General features: G+C 38.9%; 1 protein-coding gene across 8 annotated transcripts in view; it reads right to left on the bottom strand.

Moving 5' to 3' along the window:
* Window positions 1–11,672: 11,672 nt before the first annotated feature.
* ano1.L (anoctamin 1, calcium activated chloride channel L homeolog) overlaps window positions 11,673–23,163 on the bottom strand; it is a 120,565-nt gene continuing 109,074 nt past the window's right edge. For 7 of the 8 annotated variants that reach the window (XM_041589099.1, XM_041589096.1, XM_041589097.1 and 4 more), the window contains 10 exons: window positions 22,883–23,084; window positions 21,293–21,404; window positions 21,026–21,083; window positions 20,558–20,658; window positions 20,326–20,471; window positions 19,363–19,515; window positions 16,659–16,711; window positions 14,912–15,096; window positions 14,688–14,793; window positions 11,678–13,932 (listed from right to left, as the gene is read on the bottom strand). In XM_041589099.1, the coding sequence (XP_041445033.1) occupies window positions 13,672–13,932; window positions 14,688–14,793; window positions 14,912–15,096; window positions 16,659–16,711; window positions 19,363–19,515; window positions 20,326–20,471; window positions 20,558–20,658; window positions 21,026–21,083; window positions 21,293–21,404; window positions 22,883–23,084 (1,377 nt within the window). In that variant the 3' untranslated portion in view covers window positions 11,678–13,671. 8 annotated transcript variants of the gene reach the window in all.

The raw sequence follows: 23,163 nt of genomic DNA on the forward strand, positions 1-23,163 counted from the left end.
GAGCTAAGGGGGCCCAGCCTGAAGGTCAGTTAGGGGGAGATTTGGGGTGAGTGTTTATTTGTACCCTGGGTACCCCTGGAACTATAGCAGGGTGACACCCCAATGTTTCTATATATCTGTAACCTTGTTATGAGCTAAGGGGGCTAATGAAAAAAGTTAAATTGGTAGGGAATGTGAATTGAGGTGGTATAATGAATTGGTTTTAAGTTTTATACATGCATTATGTACCGATACATGAGATTTTTTTAATATAACAGTCTTACTATTGCACACGTTGTTGTTTCCTATGATGTCACAGTGCGGGAGTTGCCGTCTGGGCAATTCCCACCACAGCACGGTATCTGAGTGGGGACTGTATGTTGTTACAGCCGAAATGTCAGTTTAAGTGTAATAAATTATTTAAAAAAATGTAAGTCCTGTGAGTGCGGTATTTTCAATAAATTGATTATATATATATATATATATACTCACAATTTGGAATAAAATATTGCACTTCCCTTGTGAAATAAGTGTCTTTTTCTTATTATAATATACACATTACAGTGCTCCAACGTTTCGGTCGTTCTTGTGACCTTTTTCAAGAGGGACCGAAACGTCGGGGCACTGTAATGTGTGTATAATAATAAGAAAAAGACACTTATTTCACAAGGGAAGTGCTGGCCTGGCAATATTTTATTCCAAATTGTGAGTATGTAAATTGGAATTGGCCGTGCACCCCTGAAAGTGCGGATACTGAAGATATATCATTATATATAAATTTTTCTCTATGAAGATCTATAAGCAGAGGGTTGATGATGCAGAGTAAACACTGAAGGGGGCGCTATAACATCACAGGATTCAGCCATACCTCCCAACTGTCCCTCTTTTGACAGCTCAACCCCGCAGTCCCTCATTTGTACTGGAAAGTCCCTCTTTTCTCTGCACTGAACAGCCACAAAAAGAAAGAAAGTTTCTCACTTAATTGGCTTTTAGCAGAGAGCCCAGAACAGCTAACAGGTGCAAATGAGATACTTTGAAACAATTTTGAGACACAAAAAAACAGTTTAGATAAGGAGAAATATTTTCAAACTTTCACAACCTGCCAAATTTTGTAAAATGAACATGGTAATTAGGGGGTGTGGCCACAGAAAGGGCATGGTCAAAAAATTGCTGCGGTACATGCGAAAAGTTTTGTTGTCCCTCTTTTTACTTACAAAATGTTGGGAGGTATGATTCATGAAATATTTGTTTAAAAGGGTAAGTGAACCTTTAAAATAAGTGAATGTAAAATAGATGAGGGGGCTATTCTAAGCACTTTTGCAATTTGCTTTCATTATTTATTTTCTTTAATGCCAATATCCTTTCTAATTTTCATTTCTAATTTTATTCCTAAGCAGAAGAACATGAGAGCAGCCTCTTTCTTTCTCCTGACAACTTCCTTGACTACTTGGTGGTCAGACTGGTGGGAAACTGACCAGCAGGTGGCGCTGTTGTAACAAAATTCATTCATTTTAACAGTACATGTATCCCTTAATATCTTGGAAGTAAAGAAAAATAAATAATGAATGTAAATTACAAAAGTGCTTAGACTAGCCCCCTCATCAATTTTACATTCACTTATTTTAAAGATTTACTTATCCTTTAAGAACGAATAGATTTCACTGAGTATTTATGCCCGTCTCCTGGTGTTTGTGTGGGTTTTCTTCTGAGAGTTCTGGTTTCCTTCCACGGTCAAAAACTGCACACGTGGTTCATTGGTTACAGAAGAGCAGAGTGTGACTGTGGTACTGCTAGTGGGGCAGGGACTGATGTGGATTACTGGACATTTCAGCAAAGTGCAACCATATGTAAATCAAGGAGAATATTAATATTATGGTTTGCGTTTGTTTCCCAGCCCTTTAGCAGTAAAGATCTGTGTCTCCAAAGATGCCCCAGTAGCTCCCCATCTTCTTTTCTGCTGATTCACTGCACATGCTCTGTGCTGCTGTCACTTACTGAGCTTAGGGAGCCACTCACAATATACAGTACACATAGAATAGAAATGTCACAATATAAGGCTGATTAGTAATGAATTCAGAGTCACGTGACATGGCAGCACAGAATGAAAAAAGTAAGTTTATTTTCAACCTAAAATAACATGTTTTTTTTTTTAGAAAAATTTCCAAACTGCAGAATAAGCAGAAATGTGCTGGGCAGATAGAACATTGCAGGGTTGCTACATTTACAGATGGAATTAGTTCCCCTGATCAGCATTATTAACAGAAGAACAAACAAACCAGGGGTGAAATATAAGCAACTCTTATTCCATCTTCCCCCCCGAGACGACTCCTTTGGGCTACAAGACTCATATCACCCTAAAATTAACTTGGTGCTTCTAGAAATAGCCTCCCCCCACAAGGAATATGTTCCGGCCGTAATTCCCAACACAGCGATAATAATATTTCCACCTGCAGAACTTTTGTAGGATCACCAGAAATAAAATCTTCAGGCACTATGATCTTATCTAGATGACAAGCCATGGCCTTAGCTACAGGGGTTTCGGCTGCGCCCTAAGGGGCTCCTGCTGGTTCCAGATAGTAAGGGTGGAGACACATGTGGAGATTCGGGTCAAGCTGCAAGCGGGGAAGGATTAAGCCTGTGGAACCAATACTGTGGTCTTGGCAATGGCTCTTCTTATAGCTAATGACATGGAGGACTAAGTCCTCTGACTGTAACCAATGCCCAGGTCAGGAGACACTTATCCCAAGAAATACTGCCATGCAGGGAGGTGCCAGCCTTGGAATACTATGACCAGAAATAAATAATTAGGGACCACCATATGGGGTTTACCTTGACGTGGCTTACCAATTTTATAACTAAAAACCCCTGTTTTTGTAAATCCAAGCACTTGCATTACTTATGAGACTAGACCAAGGAAAGTGCATTGATCAATTCTCCTTTATTTCTGTATGTTTGTAGTTCATTTTGCCTGATCAGTAGCACTTCCATTATTTAAATATGTTTACTTAGCCTTGAAGTGATCCCACAACCCTCCTTTTTTTGCAAACAATATATGGCACGGTTGCCAAATAAGCAGATCTTTACTTGATTTGGCCACCACAGCACTCAAGGTGGCCATATACTATTAGATCCACATGTTTGGCAAGGTCGCCAAACCAGCGGATCTTAACCCGATATGCCCACTAACAGCTGGGGGAAATCGGCCCATGTATGGCCACCTTAAATCAAATTGTATGATCTGATTGTTTGAATCATTAAGGGGGCTTAAGGTGGCCATACATGGAGAGATCTGCTCGTTTGGCGATGTCGCCAAACGAGCGGATCTCCCTCCGATATGCCCACCTTGAGGTGGGCAATATCGGGCTGATCCGATCGTGGGCCCTAGGGCCCAACGATCGGATCCTAACAATGCCCAAACGGGCGGTCGGATCGCGGGACCGCATCAACGATCGAGATCTGGCCGACTTTCGGCCAGATCTCGATCGGTAAAGCCCGTCGTGGGGCCCCCATACACGGGCCAATAAGCTGCTGACACGGTCTGTCGGCAGCTTTTATCGGCCCGTGTATGGCCACCTTTAGGAAGACCTGTTAGAAGATCAACATGTGCCTTGCCAGATGCCTTTTTCTAACCGGCCCAACTGTTAGACAGATAAGGGAAATCAGAACGGAGCTCCGCAACATCGATTGGTTGTTTAAAAACAAATATTTTTATTTATCCACATTAAAAAAGCATGCATCGTGTATCACCTGACGCTTTTTGGGCATTTCTACCCTTAATCATAGGCACAGATAGGCCATCAAGAAGACCCCCTTTCACAAACTAGCTGCAGACTCATTCTCGAGGGGCGGAGGTGGCAACCTTTATCGGCCAATGTATATGGCCACCTTTAGATCCATGTGTTGTTGGAGGTAAAGTCTTGCAATGTTAAATGGACCACAGATTCTCCTACACACCAGCAACCCAGGCATCTCCTCATCTTGTCCTGGAAAACAGAGAAGCACAAACTCACAACCCACCGCTACACATGAAACCACAAATAACCATCCTCACTAATGATTCCAGCTTTTAATTAGAAAGATCCATTAGGGACACCGTATTGTCTTCTAGATGCAAACAATTCTTCTTTTCAGAGATCCTCACCCTCCATCCATGACATTTAAGGCCTCCCAGAATGAAGCTGAATCAGCCAAACCCACGTTATTTTAGTAGATGTGTGGCCCTCATTGTTTTATGGTTTATCGAATGATTCCAGAGCCAGACTTTATAGCTTCTATGTGCATTGTAATAAGATAACCACTTACCACGGCTGGTGTCATTCTTGCCATTTTACTAATTTTATTATTCTACAACTTAAATATTTTAACCATGATTTGGCATTTATAAAGTTCCTGGCAATCATCAGGTCTGACATGAGCCTCGAGGCTTTATCTTGTAAACGCTGCGTCTATTACGCCCCAAATTAAATGCAGTGGGTGGATTGTCAGCCTCATGAAAGTTTTGGAAACAATGATGTTGCACTGATTTATGTCTTTGGGTGATATATATGCGTCCTTTAATATGTTGATTTATATATTTTTCATTGGTCTTTAAAAATGTTGGTGTGAGGATACTGCAATATTTTGGAGCAATGGAGTCTTGCGGTTAAGACAATTTGTGACACCATCCATTGGATCTGCCAATACGATTGCTTATCTCCTTATATTTAATCTCAACACCCTTGTGTCCTCTTCTCCAGTACAGGTATGGGACCTGTTATCCAGAATGCTTGGGTCTGCATTCATTACTTTCTAATATTGTCCTCATTAGCTTCAACCAGGTACCTTGTTATTAGACTGATCAAAATCAGTTGTGTGTACATTGCTTTGCATTTATTGGCAAGACTTAGGGGCAGATTTACATTGGGTCGAATATCGAGGGTTAATTAACCCTCGATATTCGACTGCCGAATGTAAATCCTACGACTTCGAATATCGAAGTCGAAGGATTTACCGCAAATAGTTTGATCGAACGAAGATTTTAATCCATCGATCGAACGATTTTTCTTCGACCTAAAAATTGATAGAAAGCCTATGGGGACCTTCCCCATGGGCTAACAAGACACCTCGGTAGGTTTTAGGTGGCGAAGAAGGGGGTCAAAGTTTTTTTTAAAGAGACGGTACTTCGACTATCGAATGGTCGAACAATTTTTAGTTTCGAATCGTTCGAGTCGAAGGTCGAAGTAGCCAATTCGATGGTCGAAGTAGCCAAAAAAAACATTCGAAAATTAAAAATGTTTTTCCTCTATTACTTCACTCGAGCTAAGTAAATGGGCCCCTTATTCATGTTCTCTCATGTGCCATTTAATTGGAGGCCTGGAAATAGCAACAGCGCAGAGAAGGTCAACTAAATTAAAATGGTCTTGGAAGATTTGTTTAATTAATGTTTAAATAATGTTATAGTACAATCCAAATTATGGAAAGAACCCTTATCTGGAAAACGCCAAGTTTCAAGCATATCTGGATAACAGGTCCCAAGTCTGTATTAATAGGACCACAAAAAAATGGTGTAAAAATGCAGGAAAACTACAGGGCACGTAAAAGTGAGGTGTCATTGTATAGAAACCAGCACATTCTGCATCAACATTAAGAATCAGCTCTATAGTGTCTGCCGATGTAACCTCACTTTCTGGTAATCGTATTAAAGGTTTTTAAAGGCAGCTGCCCAGATCACACTGAGCATGTGCAGTGCCGCCGACACCCAAAAGACGACCTAACCGGAACAGAAGATGGGGAAACGCTGGGGACCTTTTGAAGACATGGAACATTACGGATATGGGGCTGTCGATTTTGTGCTGGCAGTTAGGTTAGTGTGTAAATACAGTATTTCCAGATTCAAAATGACTTTAAAGCTACACAATTTGTTTATTCTAAAACATTTGGTGAAAATGGTTTGTTTTGTTTGCATATATTTTATTCATTGCCGATAAAGTTTACCTTTTGTCCGTCTTCTCTAGTTCTGTCATGCTGTCTGCAGCACAATAACCTTCATTTATCAAAGGTCGAGTTGTGTTTTCCCGAAAAAATTCGAGTTTTTCAAGGGTAGTTTAATTCAGGATTATACACAAAAAAAAAACTTGAATTTTTCAGTATTTATTATGCCCCGAAGCTGCATAAAGCTTGAATCTGAAAATACTCCAGTTAAAACCTGTTTAGGTCATGTAGAAGTCAATGGTAGAGATCACTTGAACCATTTGAAGATTTTTTTTAGCCTTTATGATTTTCAGGGTTTTTTCGGTGGTCTGCGCAATTAATTTGAGTTTTTTTCAGCTGATAACTCATTCAATTGGAGTATTCAAGTCCCCCCCCAATTGCATTTGTTTTTTACATTTGAGTTTTTTCATAAATTTCTGGGTTTATTCGAGGTACAAAAAAAACTCACAAAGTCGACCATTGATAAATAACCCCCATAAAGTCTCTTTACTGTTTATGCAAAAAACAACAAAGTCATTAAAAGTACTACAGGTATAGGATCCCTTATCCGGAAACCCGATATCCAGAAAGCTCCGAATTACGGAATGACTCCATTTTATCCAAATAATCCGAATTTTTAAAAATGATTTCCTTTTTCTCTGTAATAATAAAACAGTCGCTTGTACTTGATCCCAACTAAGATATAATTAATCCTTATTGGAAGCAAAACCAGCCTATTGGGTTTATTTAATGTTTAAATGAATGTCTAGTAGACTAAAGGCACGAAGATCCAAATTAAGGATAGTATGCCCATAGTTATACAGGTATGGGATCAGTTATCCGGAATCCGGTTATCCATAAAGATCAGAATTATGGAAAGGTTGTCCCCCATAGACTCCATTTTATCCAGATAATCCAAATTTGATAAAATTGATTTCCTTTTTCTCTGTAATAATAAAACAGTCGCTTGTACTTGATCCCAACTAAGATATAATTAATCCTCATTGGAAGCAAAACCAGCCTATTGGGTTTATTACAGGATTTTTTAGTAGACTTAAGGTATGAAGATCCAAATTAAGGATAGACCTGTTATCCGGAAAACCCCAGTTCCCAAGCATTCTGGATAACAGGTCCCATACCTGTACTGGAGAAGAGGACACAAGGGTTTTGAGATTAAATATAAGGAGATAAGCAATCGTATTGGCAGATCCAATGGATGGTCTTAACCTTAATCCAAATTACAGAAAGATCCGTTATCCGGAAAACCCCAGGTCCCGAGCTTTCTGGATAACAGGTCCCATACCTGTACTACCCTCTGTAGAGGATGTGTCTTTGGCTCTCATATGTGTGAACATTACTGCAAAGCAACAGAACCAAGTTGACTCTTACCATTCGATTTGAACACGACGGGCAGAACACGTAGGCACAATCAGGCTTTATCGAAGGAGATTTGCTGATAAAACGTTCATTTCCGTGGACTTTGTTACACTGTAACCAGCTTTCCTGTTCAGATGACATATGTTTGGTAGAATGAGTCAAACTATATGGATAAAAAAGTTCTTGCCAAGGTCACACCCTTATAGTTAGCAGAGCTCAGATGAAAGGTACACACTCATTCTATATTCAATGGAACAATAGGTTTATTCTTTGTGCACATTTACTCATATTAGTCTCGTACTGATCTTTATACAGCGGTGTGGTTTTATAGACCTTATTTCCTACCAACTTCAAAGCTGCTGCTGGCTGCTACATGTAGTTCGTTAAGAAATGGAAGTATTTAATCACTGATAAATCACATCTGAATTAGCCGAAACAGTAAACTGGACCATTCCATTTACTTCTTTCCCAATTTGGCAATCCATCCTGCTGAATAAATGTGATAAAATTAGATTGAGTCAGAATTTGATGGCTATCAATTATAAAATGAATACAAGTTAGGCCAGTTGTCCTTGGGAGGTCCCAGATCATGAATCCGTGAAGACTTGGACAATAATAAACACAGATTTTCGATAGAATCAGCCTATCGGATCAATTGAATTGACAGGCCAATAGGAACCATTAGGGGAACTATTCTTAATCAGATCAAATGCTTTGAAAATATGAAGATTCTCATTTTGCCCGCCCCTTAGTTCCTCTATAATGGATAGTAAAATCCTGGAATTCGTAATAAATTAAATAAAAAAAGAAACAACATATCTGGATGTAGGTAAAGCCTGGAGAAGATCACAGCAAAAAGTAGGCAAGATATAAAAAGTTGTGGATTTTCTCCTAAAAAGTAGGTAAGATTTACAGAACATCCTATCTGGGCTTAGGTAAAAACTGAAGAAGTTTAGGACAAGAAGTAAGATCTGGAGAACATATTGGAACTTAGGTAAGGACTGGAGAAGATCATGCCAAGAAACAGGAAAGATCTGGAGAACATATTGGAACTTAGGTAAGGACTGGAGAAGATTATGCCAAGAAATAAGTAAGATCTGGAGAACATATTGGAACTTAGGTAAGGACTGGAGAAGATCATGCCACGAAATAAGTAAGATCTGGAGAACATATTGGAATTTAGGTAAGGACTGGAGAAGATCATGCCAAGAAACAGGAAAGATCTGGAGAACATATTGGAACTTAGGTAAGGGCTGGTGAAGATCATGCCAAGAAATAGGTAAGATTTGGAGAACATATTGGAACTTAGGTAAGACTAGAGAAGATCAAACCAAGAAGTGCAAGATCTAGAGAATCTCATATTGCATCAAGAAGTAGGTGACATCTAGGTTCACAGGGGAAAAGGTCTGGAGAAGATCACGTCTAGAAGTAGGAAAATCCTTATAATTATAATTTTAAAGGGCAAGTTAATTTTGGTAAAGGACCAGTAACACCAAAACTGAAATATCATTCCATTGACTTGAAATAACAATAATTTATATCCATGTTAAGATGTGCATTCAGCTACCTAAACAATACTTCCAGCATAAAAGAGACAGATGTTAACAGCATACCTACCAATCAAGTCGCATGCAGACTGGGTAAGTAGACCATTGTGAACGGAGTGTAAAAGGGGTCACAAGCAGCTTTTGGGCCAAATCAGCACCAATTATGAAGAAGCAGGTTTGGGAAATACTCAAAGTCTCAGTCTAGATTAGTTCATTTATGCTTCAATTAACCAGGAAATAAATTGGTTAAAGATCACAAAAGATCTTATCTGTTGTTAGACCTTCTAATAGGTTTACTTAGTAGTAGATTTAATCTTTTCAACATTGACTAATGTTAGACTTGAAGAACATACCTCATGTTAAGGCCCCCCATACACGGGCCGATAAAAGCTGCAGACAGACCGAGTCTGCAGTTTATTGGCCCCTGTGTGGGGCCATCCGACGGGCTTCCCTGATTGATATCCGACCGCCCGTTTTGGATGCATTATGATCCAATTGTTGGGCCCTAGGGCCCCACGATCGGATCAGCCCAATATCGGCCACTTCAATGTGGGCATATAGGGGGAGAGTTTAGCTCGTTTGGCAAGCTCTACGTCTATGGCCACCTTTAGACATGAACTTATCCACAGACATGGATTTGTGAAAAGGCCACAAAACCCTAAAGTGGTCCAAATTTTTAGGTTCGGAACATCGACTGTGGCCTACATAATTGCCCTAGGGGTTGCACAAAATCTAAATCTGGCTTTGCTTATCCAGACTTACCTAGTGCCTAAATTAAACCGTGATAATATTGGAGGTACCTGAAAAGGTTACTGAACTAAAATTGGTCTGCACTGAGGAGTGGGCAAAATGCCTGCATTGCAATGTGAGATCCTAGTCAGAACCTATAGGAAGATTTTCGTAGACGTAGTCTCATCTACTTACCATGAAAGCAGCGCACAATTGAGGAAAGAGCAATCGATGAACAGATTTCTTTAGCAAATCCCACATAAAGTCGACAGATTGGTCAACCAATACCCACAGGTTCAGTTTTACCTGGACAGTCCCAATTGACTTCAGTTGTCAATGAGAAACTTCCAACAAGGTATTTGCTTCTTCCTCTGAGAAAGCCAGTAGACACATATTCCGTATCCTAGACTTGACACTTCAGCCTGACCTACTTATTTCATCAGTTGAGTTCAGTTAGCATGGCAGAAGATCTAGAAGGACAACGTCAAGGTCATGGCTGAGATGATCATTCTTCAAGAATTATTCATATATCCTTCCGCAAGGTTTCAGAACACTCAATTTCTATTCCAATCTCTCCTAAATTTGATGACTTGCATCTCTGAAATGTTAGCCATGAATGAATGCTTTTCTCCTGAGGTATCTGAATCCTTTTCCTCCAACTCTCACACACACAAAATGAAAGAGACCAAAAGTCCTCATCATTAAACCCATATATCACTCGGCTGGTGTTTTACACAGACCACTTACAAATCAACAACACCTTCCGAATGCAACAGAAAGATTCTAAAATGCAACCCTATAGCATTTTGAGCATTGTGTTATTGTGTGGAACTTGTAGCTTATTATCCATGTTTAATCCTGACACTGTTTGTGCTTTCAACACTGCAAATGTCATATTTGTTTAACTTCACTCGAGGCTTAACAAAAACAAACCCTATCTACAGTTAAGATCTGATCAATGTCTTAACCTTAATGTCTCCCTGAAATGGGATCAACATTAGTATTTTTTAAAAATGTTATGGCTTTTATGTCTTTTACTGTAGAGTCCCCACAGCTTCATCGAATTTCAGAGCTGACAGGTGCTACAGGTACCAAACTGCAGCTTGTTGCTTATGTGGTCATAATGAGTACGACCGCTGAATATATTCAAACCTTTAAAATTTAAATAAACCCGAGTTTCTTCAATTCCAAGGTTGTAAGTGTTTTTTGCTATTTTTCCAGCGCTCAACATTTCTGCAGAGGAAATACATTAAATTTTTAGGGATGCACCAAATCCAGGATTCTGCATTTTTCAGCAGGATTCGGTTAAATCCTTCTGAACGGCCGAACCGAATCCTGCATATGCAAATTAGGGACGGGGAGGGAAATTGGGTGACTTTTTGTCACAAAACAAGTAAAAAAATTTCCCCTTACGACCCCTAATTTGACCGAATCTTTCGCGAAGGATTCGGGGTTTCGGCCGAATCCAAAATAGTGGATTCGGTGCATCCCTTTTAATTTTAATAATCTGTCTATCCTGCTGCCAGACTGGGGGTTGTTTATAAAAATCCGAAATGACCTCATTATTTTTTGAAATATACTCCAACTAAATCCGCACAGGTTTTTTCCTCTTATTTATAAATACATTTTTCCGAAAATTTTGAGTGCGGTAAAAAAAACCGGAATTTTTCAGATTTTCCACCTGAAAAACTACTAAATCTTTGGATTATTGTAGAAAACCCAGCGCAGATTCGGACTTCTCCCATTGATTTATATATAACTTTGGCAAGTCTGGGATGCCGGATTTTTCGGATTCTGACTTTTCCCATCCTCGCGGTATAATAAATCACGGATTTTTAGTACAAAAAAATATAACAGATTTTTTAAATTTTCAGCATCCGGACTTTAATAAATAAGCCCCTACATAATAGGAAGAGGCTTTGGCATAATAAAACTAAATTAAGTCTAAATTTGGACTGATCCTATAACATAGAAGGTGAAATCACCATAACTGAGAGCTCAGCTTATCATCATATATCCCAATATATTTCTTCTTATAATGAAAAATATAAATTATAAAGTATATATAAGAAAGACACAGTATCTTTTCAATTAACTGCATATTAGATTTTATTTATATTATTTTCACCAAAATCAAGATTTTAATTTAAAAAAAAAAAAAAAAAATACCCAAGAAAGGAATTTGTATAATCATGTAAATGTGCCATAACATATAAAGATCATCTCAGTTTTTAACATGTGTTTGTATTCCATGCTCTGTTGCCAACCAATAAAAGCTGTACACGGGCCATGTTTATTTTGAGTGACAGGAATGTCATTCGGCTACTTACAGTCGGACTTTATAGGCTAAACTGTCTTAAGTGAAATGTAAACCTGACCAAATGAATTCCCTAAGATTTAATAGAGACGGGCCTGTAGCTTTCAGACTTGTGCAGGGATATGCGGAAAGCCCCAGATTGTGGTTAATCTCGGTGGACAATTTATTTTGGTGCGTAAAATGATCCATTTTGTTTGATAGAAGCTTGTGTGTGATTTCAACAAGCTTTGCTTTGAAATGGAAACCGATGCTTCTGAAACATTAGGACTGAATGAATTTTTTTTTTACAGAACACAGGTTCTATACATCTACAAACCTTGGCTCTCCAGCTGTTAAGGAACTACAAGTCCCACAATGCAATGGAGCCTTTTGAATGAGTCTAAAGGCAAATGCATTGTGGGACTTGTAGTTCCTTAACAGAGCCAAGGTTGCAGATCCCTGGGAATTCTGCAGGTTGTGCGCGGGTTTGTTGATAAAATACACTGACCATTTAGAAGGCTGCACTGGGTTGCACACCACCACCCCCTTTCAATTTCTTTTAAAATTGTAAATAAAGAAACCCCTATATTCAATGGTTTTTACCCAACACCCTAACACAAAACCTTACTTTTAATCAGTATCGTGAAGATTATGCCGATATATAACCCTTCATTCTTAAGAAATATCCACCACAGCCAACTAATATGGTCAGGCACTTAGAGACCAACTGTGCCCTCAACTATTCCAACTTTAGAATGGTATAAAACATTCCTGTAAGTGACATGCTGAATCCATCTTAGCCCTTTTTTCTGTCTTCGGTTGGTCGGTGTGTAGAACAATGGCTATGCAACAACTGCCAGTCTTAAAAAGGCAGCTGACACCTGCAGACGAAAGCACATTACAGGTTTTAACGATTTAGGTTGCATAAACAAGGGCAAGTTAAAACAGTTTTTGTCAAACTATGAAAATTCAAAAACAATAAAACAGAACAGACAATGCAAATGTGTTTAACCAGCCTGTGAATTTCACAGAGGTTTTCTAGTACTGACGGCCAGTGCAGATTTTTTTTTTCTGGCATGAAATGAATATACTGCTTCCTAATAAACTTTGTATCAATAAATAGGTATAAAAGTTTTATATAAAGAAAGGACATCTTTACATTGCATAGGTAGTTTCTATAAAAATATTCTCTCTGCAGGCTTAACCTGTTAACGCTGCGATGGACAGCATTGGCTTAGCAAGCTGCATGAAACAGAACGGTTCTTCTTGACCACAGAAGAGGTACATCTTGCAACAGATAACCAATACATCCACCTTCAAACAAGACTGTGCTTGGTAGCAAAAGGATCATTCCAAGAATCTTTCAGGACTTTTTAGAAATTGTCCACTGCGGAATGTCAGCACAGACATGTCCAGTAAAGATATCCATGGAACTAGGCCTTAAACGCAGAACTCTGTGCAAAATATTTCAATGGACATCAAGACCTCCAGCAGTCACAGGGGTTAATTCTACGACTAAAGCTTAAACAGTTTTTTGCAGGATCTTCAGCACAAGGCACAAAAAATGAATAGAGATTAAATTAACCGATACTATTGCTAATTTTCCCCCATGCAGATACACATGAGCAGTGTTTTAATGAGTTGCTGCTCATTTTAAAAAACATGGTCCTGCATTTTTCCACCAAGGGTAGAGCTAATTTACTTAAAAAGGATGAACTCGTTAGCTCTTGGTGGGTCAAGTTGCTGATTATTTCGATCAGTGGAATGAAAGCCTTAAACTGTCCTGCACACTCTCTAGACATCCACACGATGAGAATACATAGACGATGAACTTCCTCTCTGACTGCGAGAGAGTCCTGGGCTTTGGCTGTTACAGTTTTCTCCTTTTTTTCGTTCATGTTCCTTCCATGTTTCCAGCATTTGCAATTTTCCCTGCTCTTCTTTCAGGAACACCTCAACCATGAGGACCTTCTCCCTGTGGATCTGTTCGCTGATATCTTTGGGAATATCTGGAATTATCCAGTCTACGAAATCACTCATGAACATAACCAAGTTCTGCAAAACAAAAGACTTCCATTACCTTCAAGGAAAACATATGGATGCCTAACGGTAAGTCACCCAAACACACCAAATAAACAATTATGTTCTTACAATAACGTATGATTTGACCAAGTATATTTCCATGGAAATATTTTCAATGTGTAATAATCATCCTTGTGTAGATTATCGAAACATATTGATTTAAGCTCGTCTGTAAGAATAAAGGTGGCCACATACGGGAAGATTGGATCTGCTGATGGGGCAGGCCGAAAGCCCTATCTGACGGATATCTGGCTGAAAATTGGGCAGACATCATTCAGAAAGGTTTATACATTGCATAGGGGTGCGGACTGCATCGGCTCATAATATAATATAATACACAAAAAGCCATGAATATCTTGTAAATTATATCCTTATAAACGGTGAGTAATGATGTCATCAGTTATAAACGGTGAGTTCTGATGTCATTTCTGTCATATGACTCACTGAAACTTGTGTATTATAATAAATAAAGTGCCCCAGTTGCAAAATATGAGGATATTAGAAGTTACCTCGGAGTTCCATGACCTGTATAAAAACAGTCGGCCTTCGGCCTCGTGTTTTTATATGGTCATGGAACTCCTCGGTAACTTATAATATCCTTATATTTTACAAAAGGGGGTACTTTATCCACTATATATCTAATAGCAAACTGTAACATTTCCAAGCATCTAGATTTTTACATGTTCTAAGCTGAAAAATCGCCAACATGTGAAGTAGTTTTAGGTTACCTGAAAAACAATAACAAAAGCCAGTCGTGCGGCCAGCACAGCCCAATAATCTTTGTTAATATCGTATTTATTTAGAGACCAGGGTGCTTCTCTGTAATCTTTGTACCTGCGGGAGAAAGAACATCATTTGTGAAATAAAATATGCAGATTCCACTCGTGGGTTATTTGAGAAGTTAACTACTCAGATTAACATTTTCAAACTGTAAATAATATGACAGATCTACCTGCACATTTCCACTTTGTATCCAAGATCTACCGGTTGACTGGGTTCAGTGCCAAGTTTAAAATCACTGACATTAAAGTAGGAGAGCGTGTGGTTCACAAAGCCATGCATTGTGCCGTCTGGACTGTACATGTAGAGGTAAACAAGTCGTGGTATGAAGTCGGATGTAAAAGATATCACAAAGGCCTGTGTAGAAATAACAATTATCTCTGTGAAGGTTCTCATTCACCCAGGTCATGGTATATCTATTATCTATAGTAATAAGTGAGATCAACTGAACTTGCTGTATTACTTCTCTTGAAGACGTCATCAGACTGCTTTTCTCAGAAATGAGTATGCCAGTTGGATGACTAGCAAAAATTCTTCAAGAGAAAAAATACAGCAAGACCAGTTAATTTGATTTATCGCTTAAGATAAACATAAGTATTCATCTGGTCTTTTCATTGCATTACTTTGCTCCAGCATTCAAAGATCTGTTCCCAGTACAGGTATGGGACCTGTTATCCAGAATGCTCAGGACCTGGGGTTTTCCGGATAACGGATCTTTCCGTAATTTGGGTCTTCATGCCTTAAGTCTACTAGAAATTAACTTAAACATTAAATAAACCCAATAGGCTGGTTTTGCTTCCAATAAAGATTAATTATATCTTAGTTGGGATCAAGTACAAGTTACTGTTTTATTATTACAGAGAAAAAATTATTTTTAAAAATCTATGGGAGTCTATGGGAGCCATTCCGTAATTCGGAGCTTTCTGGATATCGGGTTTCCAGATAAGGCATCCTATACCTGTACAAGACATGTTTTATCAAGTACAAAGCTGATTGTGCTATAGAATGTGTTTGCTATTATGACTTTTAATACTCCATTGTAAAAGACTCTGGGGGCGATTCACTACCGGTCGAAAAAAGTGAGTGTTATTTATAGCATGCCTTAAAAATTATATCACTTATATTTTTAGAATTAACGATCGATTCACTAAAAGTTCACCTGTCTAACTTAGGAAGCAATATTTTTATGTTCATTTTAGCTGAATTGTGTGCGGTATTTTATAGCATGCAATATTTTAAGGCATTTGATATTGTCACACGTTATTAGTGCAATCTATAGCACCTAAGACATTCAGGATACCACTGGCAGAGTAGAAGTCTCTCTTTTTACTGTATTCTAGTCATTCCTTTCCCTGGGAAACTTAATATAATTCCATGACACAGAATGTAGTGCATTCTGGACCTGCCCACGGTATCATGAAAATGTGTTAGTGGTTTAGGTAAGTCTCCAGTTCTTCATAAAGGTCCTACAGCTCCTCAATACATCTTCCTCTATTAATCCATCTGATGTGGTTTAGTAACGCCTACTCCTGAGAGGTGTTAAATTTCAGTTATTATCGCACTATTTGATGCTTTTATCACTTAAAAGATGTTAGTGACTAATGTGTTAAGATTAATTTTATTCTATAAGTATCGCAATGCGATTAGAATAACGCTGTGCAGAAATGTGGAATTGTGAATCGGCCCCTCTGTATTTAAGCCTGTATTGGGTGGCTTTAAAAGAAGTGGTCTACAGTTATCACAGATATAACTGTAAAGACGAGATAGCTACTATAAAAGTAAAAATACAGCTTATAGAATCAAAAAATGAAAAAATATTCTGAAAACAGCTTCTGTTTAAGAAATGGAATATCAGCAGGGCATTTATAAGTTGGGTATAGCATTGCAGAGAAAAATGGGGGAAAACCCGATATACCTACATTGATTATCACAGCAAGCTTGCCAACTCCTCGAATGATGTTATACCAGATACCTAAAATTAAGGAAATTACAACCGGTTAAGACGTTAACATTACAAATGATATGCGTTTGTGTTTTCCAAGAATGAATTTTGAAGCTACACGTGTTTCAGTACTGCATTGCTCCACACTCTTCACTACTACGATGTAAAATGGCCAAGATCACAGACAGATAAAATCTTAAAAATATTTTGCAGGGCACTGCAATGCATCAGTGGAAGCAGAGTGGATGGCTACTTTACAAAGTTTCATTAAACATTTTTGGTTGATCCTGTTTATATACTGTCAAATCAATGCACAAGGTAACATACTTTCAGCTTAGAAGGCATTTCTGAGAATGATTCTTTCCACCCCCACATTTGAAAGTGTAAGCAGGAGCCTCTGCTTTGGAACATGATCACAAACTCAGGGCTTGAGTTTGTAAATCTTCTTATGGGATTTCAGGGGGAACCTTTTAATAGTCTCAACCAATTTTGGCATGGTAGAGTTCCATAAACAACATTAAAATCCAAAGAGAGTCTTAGAGGCCTCTAGTGTCTAGAAAAATGTTGCAACATAATTGGCTGTGTACATTGCTCAACTATAACAGGTTCTATTGATGGAGTTTATGCTTACATACGTAGCTTGATCTCCTCAAAAAACATTATACTATAGTGTATTAACAGTTGCGATGGTTATCTACACTGCTCTCTATAGTTCATTCTATATCAAAGAAGGGCATTTATTCCACAAGCTTCTATTTAAAACTCCCAGCTGGACTCTCTTGGGAATACTGAGCACTAGAGTGACTTGTTATAAGTAAAGCTGGTCATGTCTGATCCAATTAGTGCTTTATACTCCACCACTACAGGCCGAATCAGTAGTATAATGGACCATGTATGGAAACCCATTCCCTGTGTATGGAAACCCATTCCCTGTGTATGGACACCCATTCCCTGTGTATGGAAACCCATTCCCTGTGTATAGAAACCCATTCCCTGTGTATGGAAACCCATTCCCTGTGTATGGAAACCCATTCCCTGTGTATGGAAACCAATATCTGGCAGAGTAGATATTTATCAGGCAGGTTTAGTCTGCCAAGTTTAGGCCCCTATACAGGGGCGCTCCACCAATGAGGCGAGTTGAGACACTCGCCTCAGGCGGCAGCGCCCCCTGGTTACCAGGGGCGGCAAAAATGCCGCTCCTGGTAACTAAGAGCCGAATTTCCGGTTTTCAACCCGGAAATTCGGCTCTTCTAGTGCAGAGAGCGCAATTGCGCACTCTGGACTAGCGTCGTGCAGCGCCCCGGCCCTGTGAGCGCCGTGAGGAGGGGTCGGGGCGGCAACGGAAGGCCGCCTCAGGCGGCATAAAGGCGCGGATCGGCACTGCCCCTATAAAGATAAGATTGCCAGACTTAATATGTGAAATATTAATGTTCTGAACTGAGGTATAGAATCTCTTATCTGGAAACCCATTATCCAGAAAGCTCCAAGCAGCTTTGTTTGTTTCCCTGTAGAGCAGTCGGTGTCTGTGTAGAGATTTGTATTGGATTTTATTTTTGGCTTTACATCCCCTTTACTGTTTCCAACTCCAGCTGCAGGGACACAGATCATGGAGCCAGATTTAAACAGATAAACTGGGATTCTATTTGGAGGATTATTTTGCTGCAGCCACTGGTTCTGCAGAGTTGGAGAAAGTTTATATTAAACAATACAAAAACTATAAAATCCACATTAGATGATATGACAACACAGGACCCAGTGCAGTCTGTATATTCTGATTATTAATTAGTCTTGCTGTATCGGCTTCTGGCAGATATTATTTGACTTGTGCCGTTTAGATCATTTATGACGATCCCTAAGCAGCCCAGATCACACTGAGCATGTGCACAGTCTTGGTCTTGCAAAGATGTTTAACAAAGTTACAAGATGGTGACCCCCTGTGGCCAACTTTGAAAGCATAAATCATTTGTTTGATTGTTTGTCTTGTGGTGCAGTAAGTTCATGTTTAGTATATAAATATTTTTTTCCTTTATATAGTGAATAAAGTACCCCCAATTGTAAAATATAAGGATATTGTAAGTCACTGAGGAGTTCCATGACCATAAAACACGAGGCCGAAGGCCTGTTTTTATACAGGTCATGGAACTCCGAGTTTACTTCTAATATCCTCCTCTTTATTTATTATAATACACAAATTTTTTAGAGTCATGTGTCAAAAATGACATCACTACTCACCGTTTATAACTGATGACATCACTAGTCACGTTTATAAGGATATAATTTACAAGATATTCATGGCTTTTGTGTATTATATAGTGAATAAAGTACCCCCTCTTGTAAAATATAAGGATATTATATGTTACCGAGGAGTTTCATGACCATATAAAAACACGAGGCCGAAGGCCGAGTGTTTTTATACAGGTCATGGAACTCCGAGGTAACTTATAATATCCTCATATTTTACAACTGGGGGTACTTTATTTATTATAATACACAAATTTTAGTGAGTCATGTGACAGAAATGACATCACTACTCACCGTTTATAACTGATGACATCACTACTCACCGTTTATAAGGATATAATTTACAGGATATTCATGGCTTTTGTGTATTATAAACATATAACACAAAAGAGGTGTTGCACAGCAAGATAATGTTTTCTTTTGCAAGTGATGGTACTTACCTATATCTTTTGCCCTTACAGCTACAGGTCTCCTGAGCTCAGTAATGAATTTCTTTGCATCTAGCCGGATTTCAATTATGTTGTTCAGCAAAGCAAAAAGTGGAGCCAGTGGAAAAGAGGCAACAAATAGGGTCACAAAACCAAACTGTATAACTGCAGGAAATAAGCAAAGTAAAAGGTAATTAGGGTAAACAGAGTCATTAAATAGATGAGCATATATATATATATATTTATGTTTACCAACCACCTACTAAAAAACAGCAAACTGAGTATAAGCTAACTAAAAAACAGGAATCCCTTCGATATAGGCACTGTTTTGAAAAGGAACATAGGGTCTCCCAATTAAGATGGCAGGCCACGAAGCAAGTACAGAATTCAGTTATGGCAGCAGCAAAGCTATTGGATTTGGCTTATGCAGACACAAACCCCTCAATACTTTAAAAGTGTGTTTTTTATGCATTATCAGTATCTAACTAAATTAGATACATAACATTTGTGTATTTATCAGCTTTGTTTTATTTTTGGCCTCTACAGGGAAAGGTAAGTTTTTTTTACTATTAAGAAAGAGTTTGTAATATTTTGATACTTGTTTTGCAGAACCAACTTGTTTTTAATGCTTCCTGTTATACTAAATTGTCAGCTAAGGTATTTGGATCTGTCCTGATTGTGTTATATTGTAATATGGGTGGAGCTGTGCTGCAACACATTTATGGTGGGTTGTGGATATGGTATGGTTTACTTGACAAATGTTGTTTGTGATTTGAGACAAGTAAAGCACTGGGGCTTGTAGTATTTTGGCCATCTAATAAACCACATCAAGCCAGTGTTTTTTGTTTTTACAACAATTTGAGTGTAACTGAAAGCAGTTTTAGTCAAAAATCCTCATGTACCCATCGCTGCTTCCATCAAAACACACTCCTTAGTAGCAAGGAGGAAGAGGAAAGTGTTCTGGAGATCACTTACTCATTTCCATGTACTCTGGAGTTAGGCCCGCAAAAGGCTCTAGGTCATAATCCTCCTCATAACGTTGCTTCTTCTTCAAGTGCTCCTCATGGTCCTTATAGGACTGTCTTTTTGACTTAAGGTATCTGATCAATTTCTTCATCTTCCTGAACAAGTCAAAAGAGGAAGGTTTAGTTTCCATAGCACCATACGACAGGAAAAAGCTATTCATTTAGACAAGCAAAGGACTCACGGGATTCCAATCTCGAAGAGATTGTTCTGAATCAGCTGCTTTCCCAACATAATGATACTTAGCTGGATGCACAGTTCCATCAAACAACCACCAGGGGCACACTATAGATAAAAAAGTAATTGATCTAGTTGTTTTATTGCCGAAAAAGAAAAAAATAAGATTAGGGACCAGCGTGCATGTTTATAAATAGGGACATGTCAAACCTCCAACAGAAAACTGATATGTTGTACAATACAACCACATTTTAGAATGTAGCTCCCATTTATTAGTATTTCTTAGTTGTTATTGCCATGGCAAGTCCTCCAGAATAAAATGTCCCCCCTATATAAAATACATTGTGATTTAACATAAGCCTTTCAAACATATTCTATAAGTGTTACGTATGTTCAGTTTAAAATTAATCACCTATTTTATACTTTGCTGCCAGATCCCCTTCTCAACTACAATTAATGCAAAGATGTTGCTTACCTCCTCCATTCTAAATGACTGAAATATGTAGTAGTAATCTCCAGGTCGCCCAACAATCCTAACAAAAATACAAAAAAAAAATACTTTATGAATTCTGTCTTTTATAGTAATGTAAAGACTTGTGTGGATTTCACACATTAGACAACCCCAAGGTTGAGCGGTGTTATTTTTATCGAAATTTAATCTATTTCTGAAATTAGTTTGGCGTCGTCAGTATCAGTTTAAGAATCTTCGTTTTCATGAATGCAGTTAAGAGACACAACTAACCTGCCCTTAAAGAAAGCCACGTAAAAAATGGGTGTGTAAGCGTTCACAAATTTCAGCAGGAAAGCCTTGAATATCAAGCGTTCTTCAAACGTCTTGTCAGTTTTGGGAACCTCTGAGCAAATACAAATGAAAAAAGATATGTACATCAGTTTTGTTACCACATGTAGTTCCAGCAAGATCTCTATTGGATTATGCAAGAAAAACCCAAATCCTTAAGGGCAGAGACACACGTGGAGATTTGGGGAGATTTAGTCGTACGGTGACAAATCGCCTTTTCTTTGGGGAACTAATCTCCCCGAACTGCTAGAATCCAAATCGCCAGCGGGATGGCACTCAGAGCTCTTCGTGGCAGTTCGGGGAGATTTCCTTTTTCTTTATGCCATCTATTGTTTGGGGGTTTACAACCCCTTTAAAATCTAAACCTGAAAATCTTAGTTAGGGAAAGTCATTGTGATTGTTGCGTAGATGGTACAAATTAAATCCATAGCTTTTCCTTTTAGGCTGCTGGAGTTTTTCAGGCAGCTTTGTATTTAAGGTGCTGCAGCTACTCTTGGGTTATTCAGTTTCCATATATCAGCATGGCCCTAAACCAATGGAGCATCTGTTTTATGTGCCCAAATTTAGTGCAGTTAACGTACTGGTCTGTACACTATCAATAAATTAATAAATTATCTGCACTTTCACCGAGAGTTGGTAGCTATAGAACGCACAGAAAGAGAAGCACCAGAGGGTCACTATATGCTCACATTTTCTTTTAGAATTGTTCTTACTAGGGATGCACCGAATCCAGGATTTGGCCTTCTTCAGCAGGATTCTTCAATCCTTGTGCCTGGCTGAACCTGAATCTTAATTTGCATATACAAATTGGGGCTGGGAAGGGCAATCACGTGACTTTTCGTCACAAAACAAGGGAGTAAAAAAAAAATTCCCACCACTTTTTCCTTTCTTGCCCCTAATTTGCATATGCAAATTAGGATTTTGTTCGGTAGAATCTTTCAGAAAGGATTCGGCCGAATCCAAAATAGTGGATTACCTGCATCCCTAGTTCTTACTATAAAATAATTGTTTTGCTAACAGATATACAGTATGATGCCTCTCTCTATAGGAGTGGTTCCCAAACTGTGGGGCCTAAAAGTTCACTTACTCTAGTTCTCCTAGATACACCTATGGTTAAGGGCACACTGGGAGATTCGTTGCCCCGGTGACAAATCTCTTCTTCTTCGGGGCGACAATCTCCCGAACTGCCTTTCCCCCAGCTATAATGAAAAATCGCCAGCGGGATGGCACTCACGGCGATTTGTTTTCCAAAATCGCCTGAAGTTTCCCCGTGAGGCAACTTCGAAAAACGAAGCGCCGCAAGTGCCATCCCGCTGGCTATTTTTCATTACAGCTGGGGGGGGAAGGCAGTTCGGGGAGATTGTTGCCCCGAAGAAGAGGAGATTTGTCGCCGGGGCGACTAATCTCTCCCAATCTGCCTGTGTGCCCTTACCCTTAATGTCCACCGTAGATTAAAATTTGCCAGAAAGAAAACAGTTCCTATCATCAGTTTAAATATAAGTGAAACTTCCTGCTCTTTACAAGAACACATACCAATCTGTGTAAGCCACCGGGCAATAGCACCATACACTTCATCAAGGATCAGAATCACCACCAAGTTGATGATTACTGCCGTCGCTGTGACAGTAACCCTCACATTTGCACGGGTGTTGGGGTTTGAGCTCATCGCTAAGGCTGCAGCAGTGGATATCCGGTACATGATGACTCCAAACACGATCGCGAACGTCACGCCAATCTAGTGAGCAAAGGATACGACTGTAATTGATAATTGTACAAAGGGTAACATTCAGAGCAAGCTTTGAAGCAGAATATTT

Source organism: Xenopus laevis, chromosome 4L (genome assembly GCF_017654675.1).
Source record: "Xenopus laevis strain J_2021 chromosome 4L, Xenopus_laevis_v10.1, whole genome shotgun sequence".
Taxonomy (NCBI): domain Eukaryota; kingdom Metazoa; phylum Chordata; class Amphibia; order Anura; family Pipidae; genus Xenopus; species Xenopus laevis.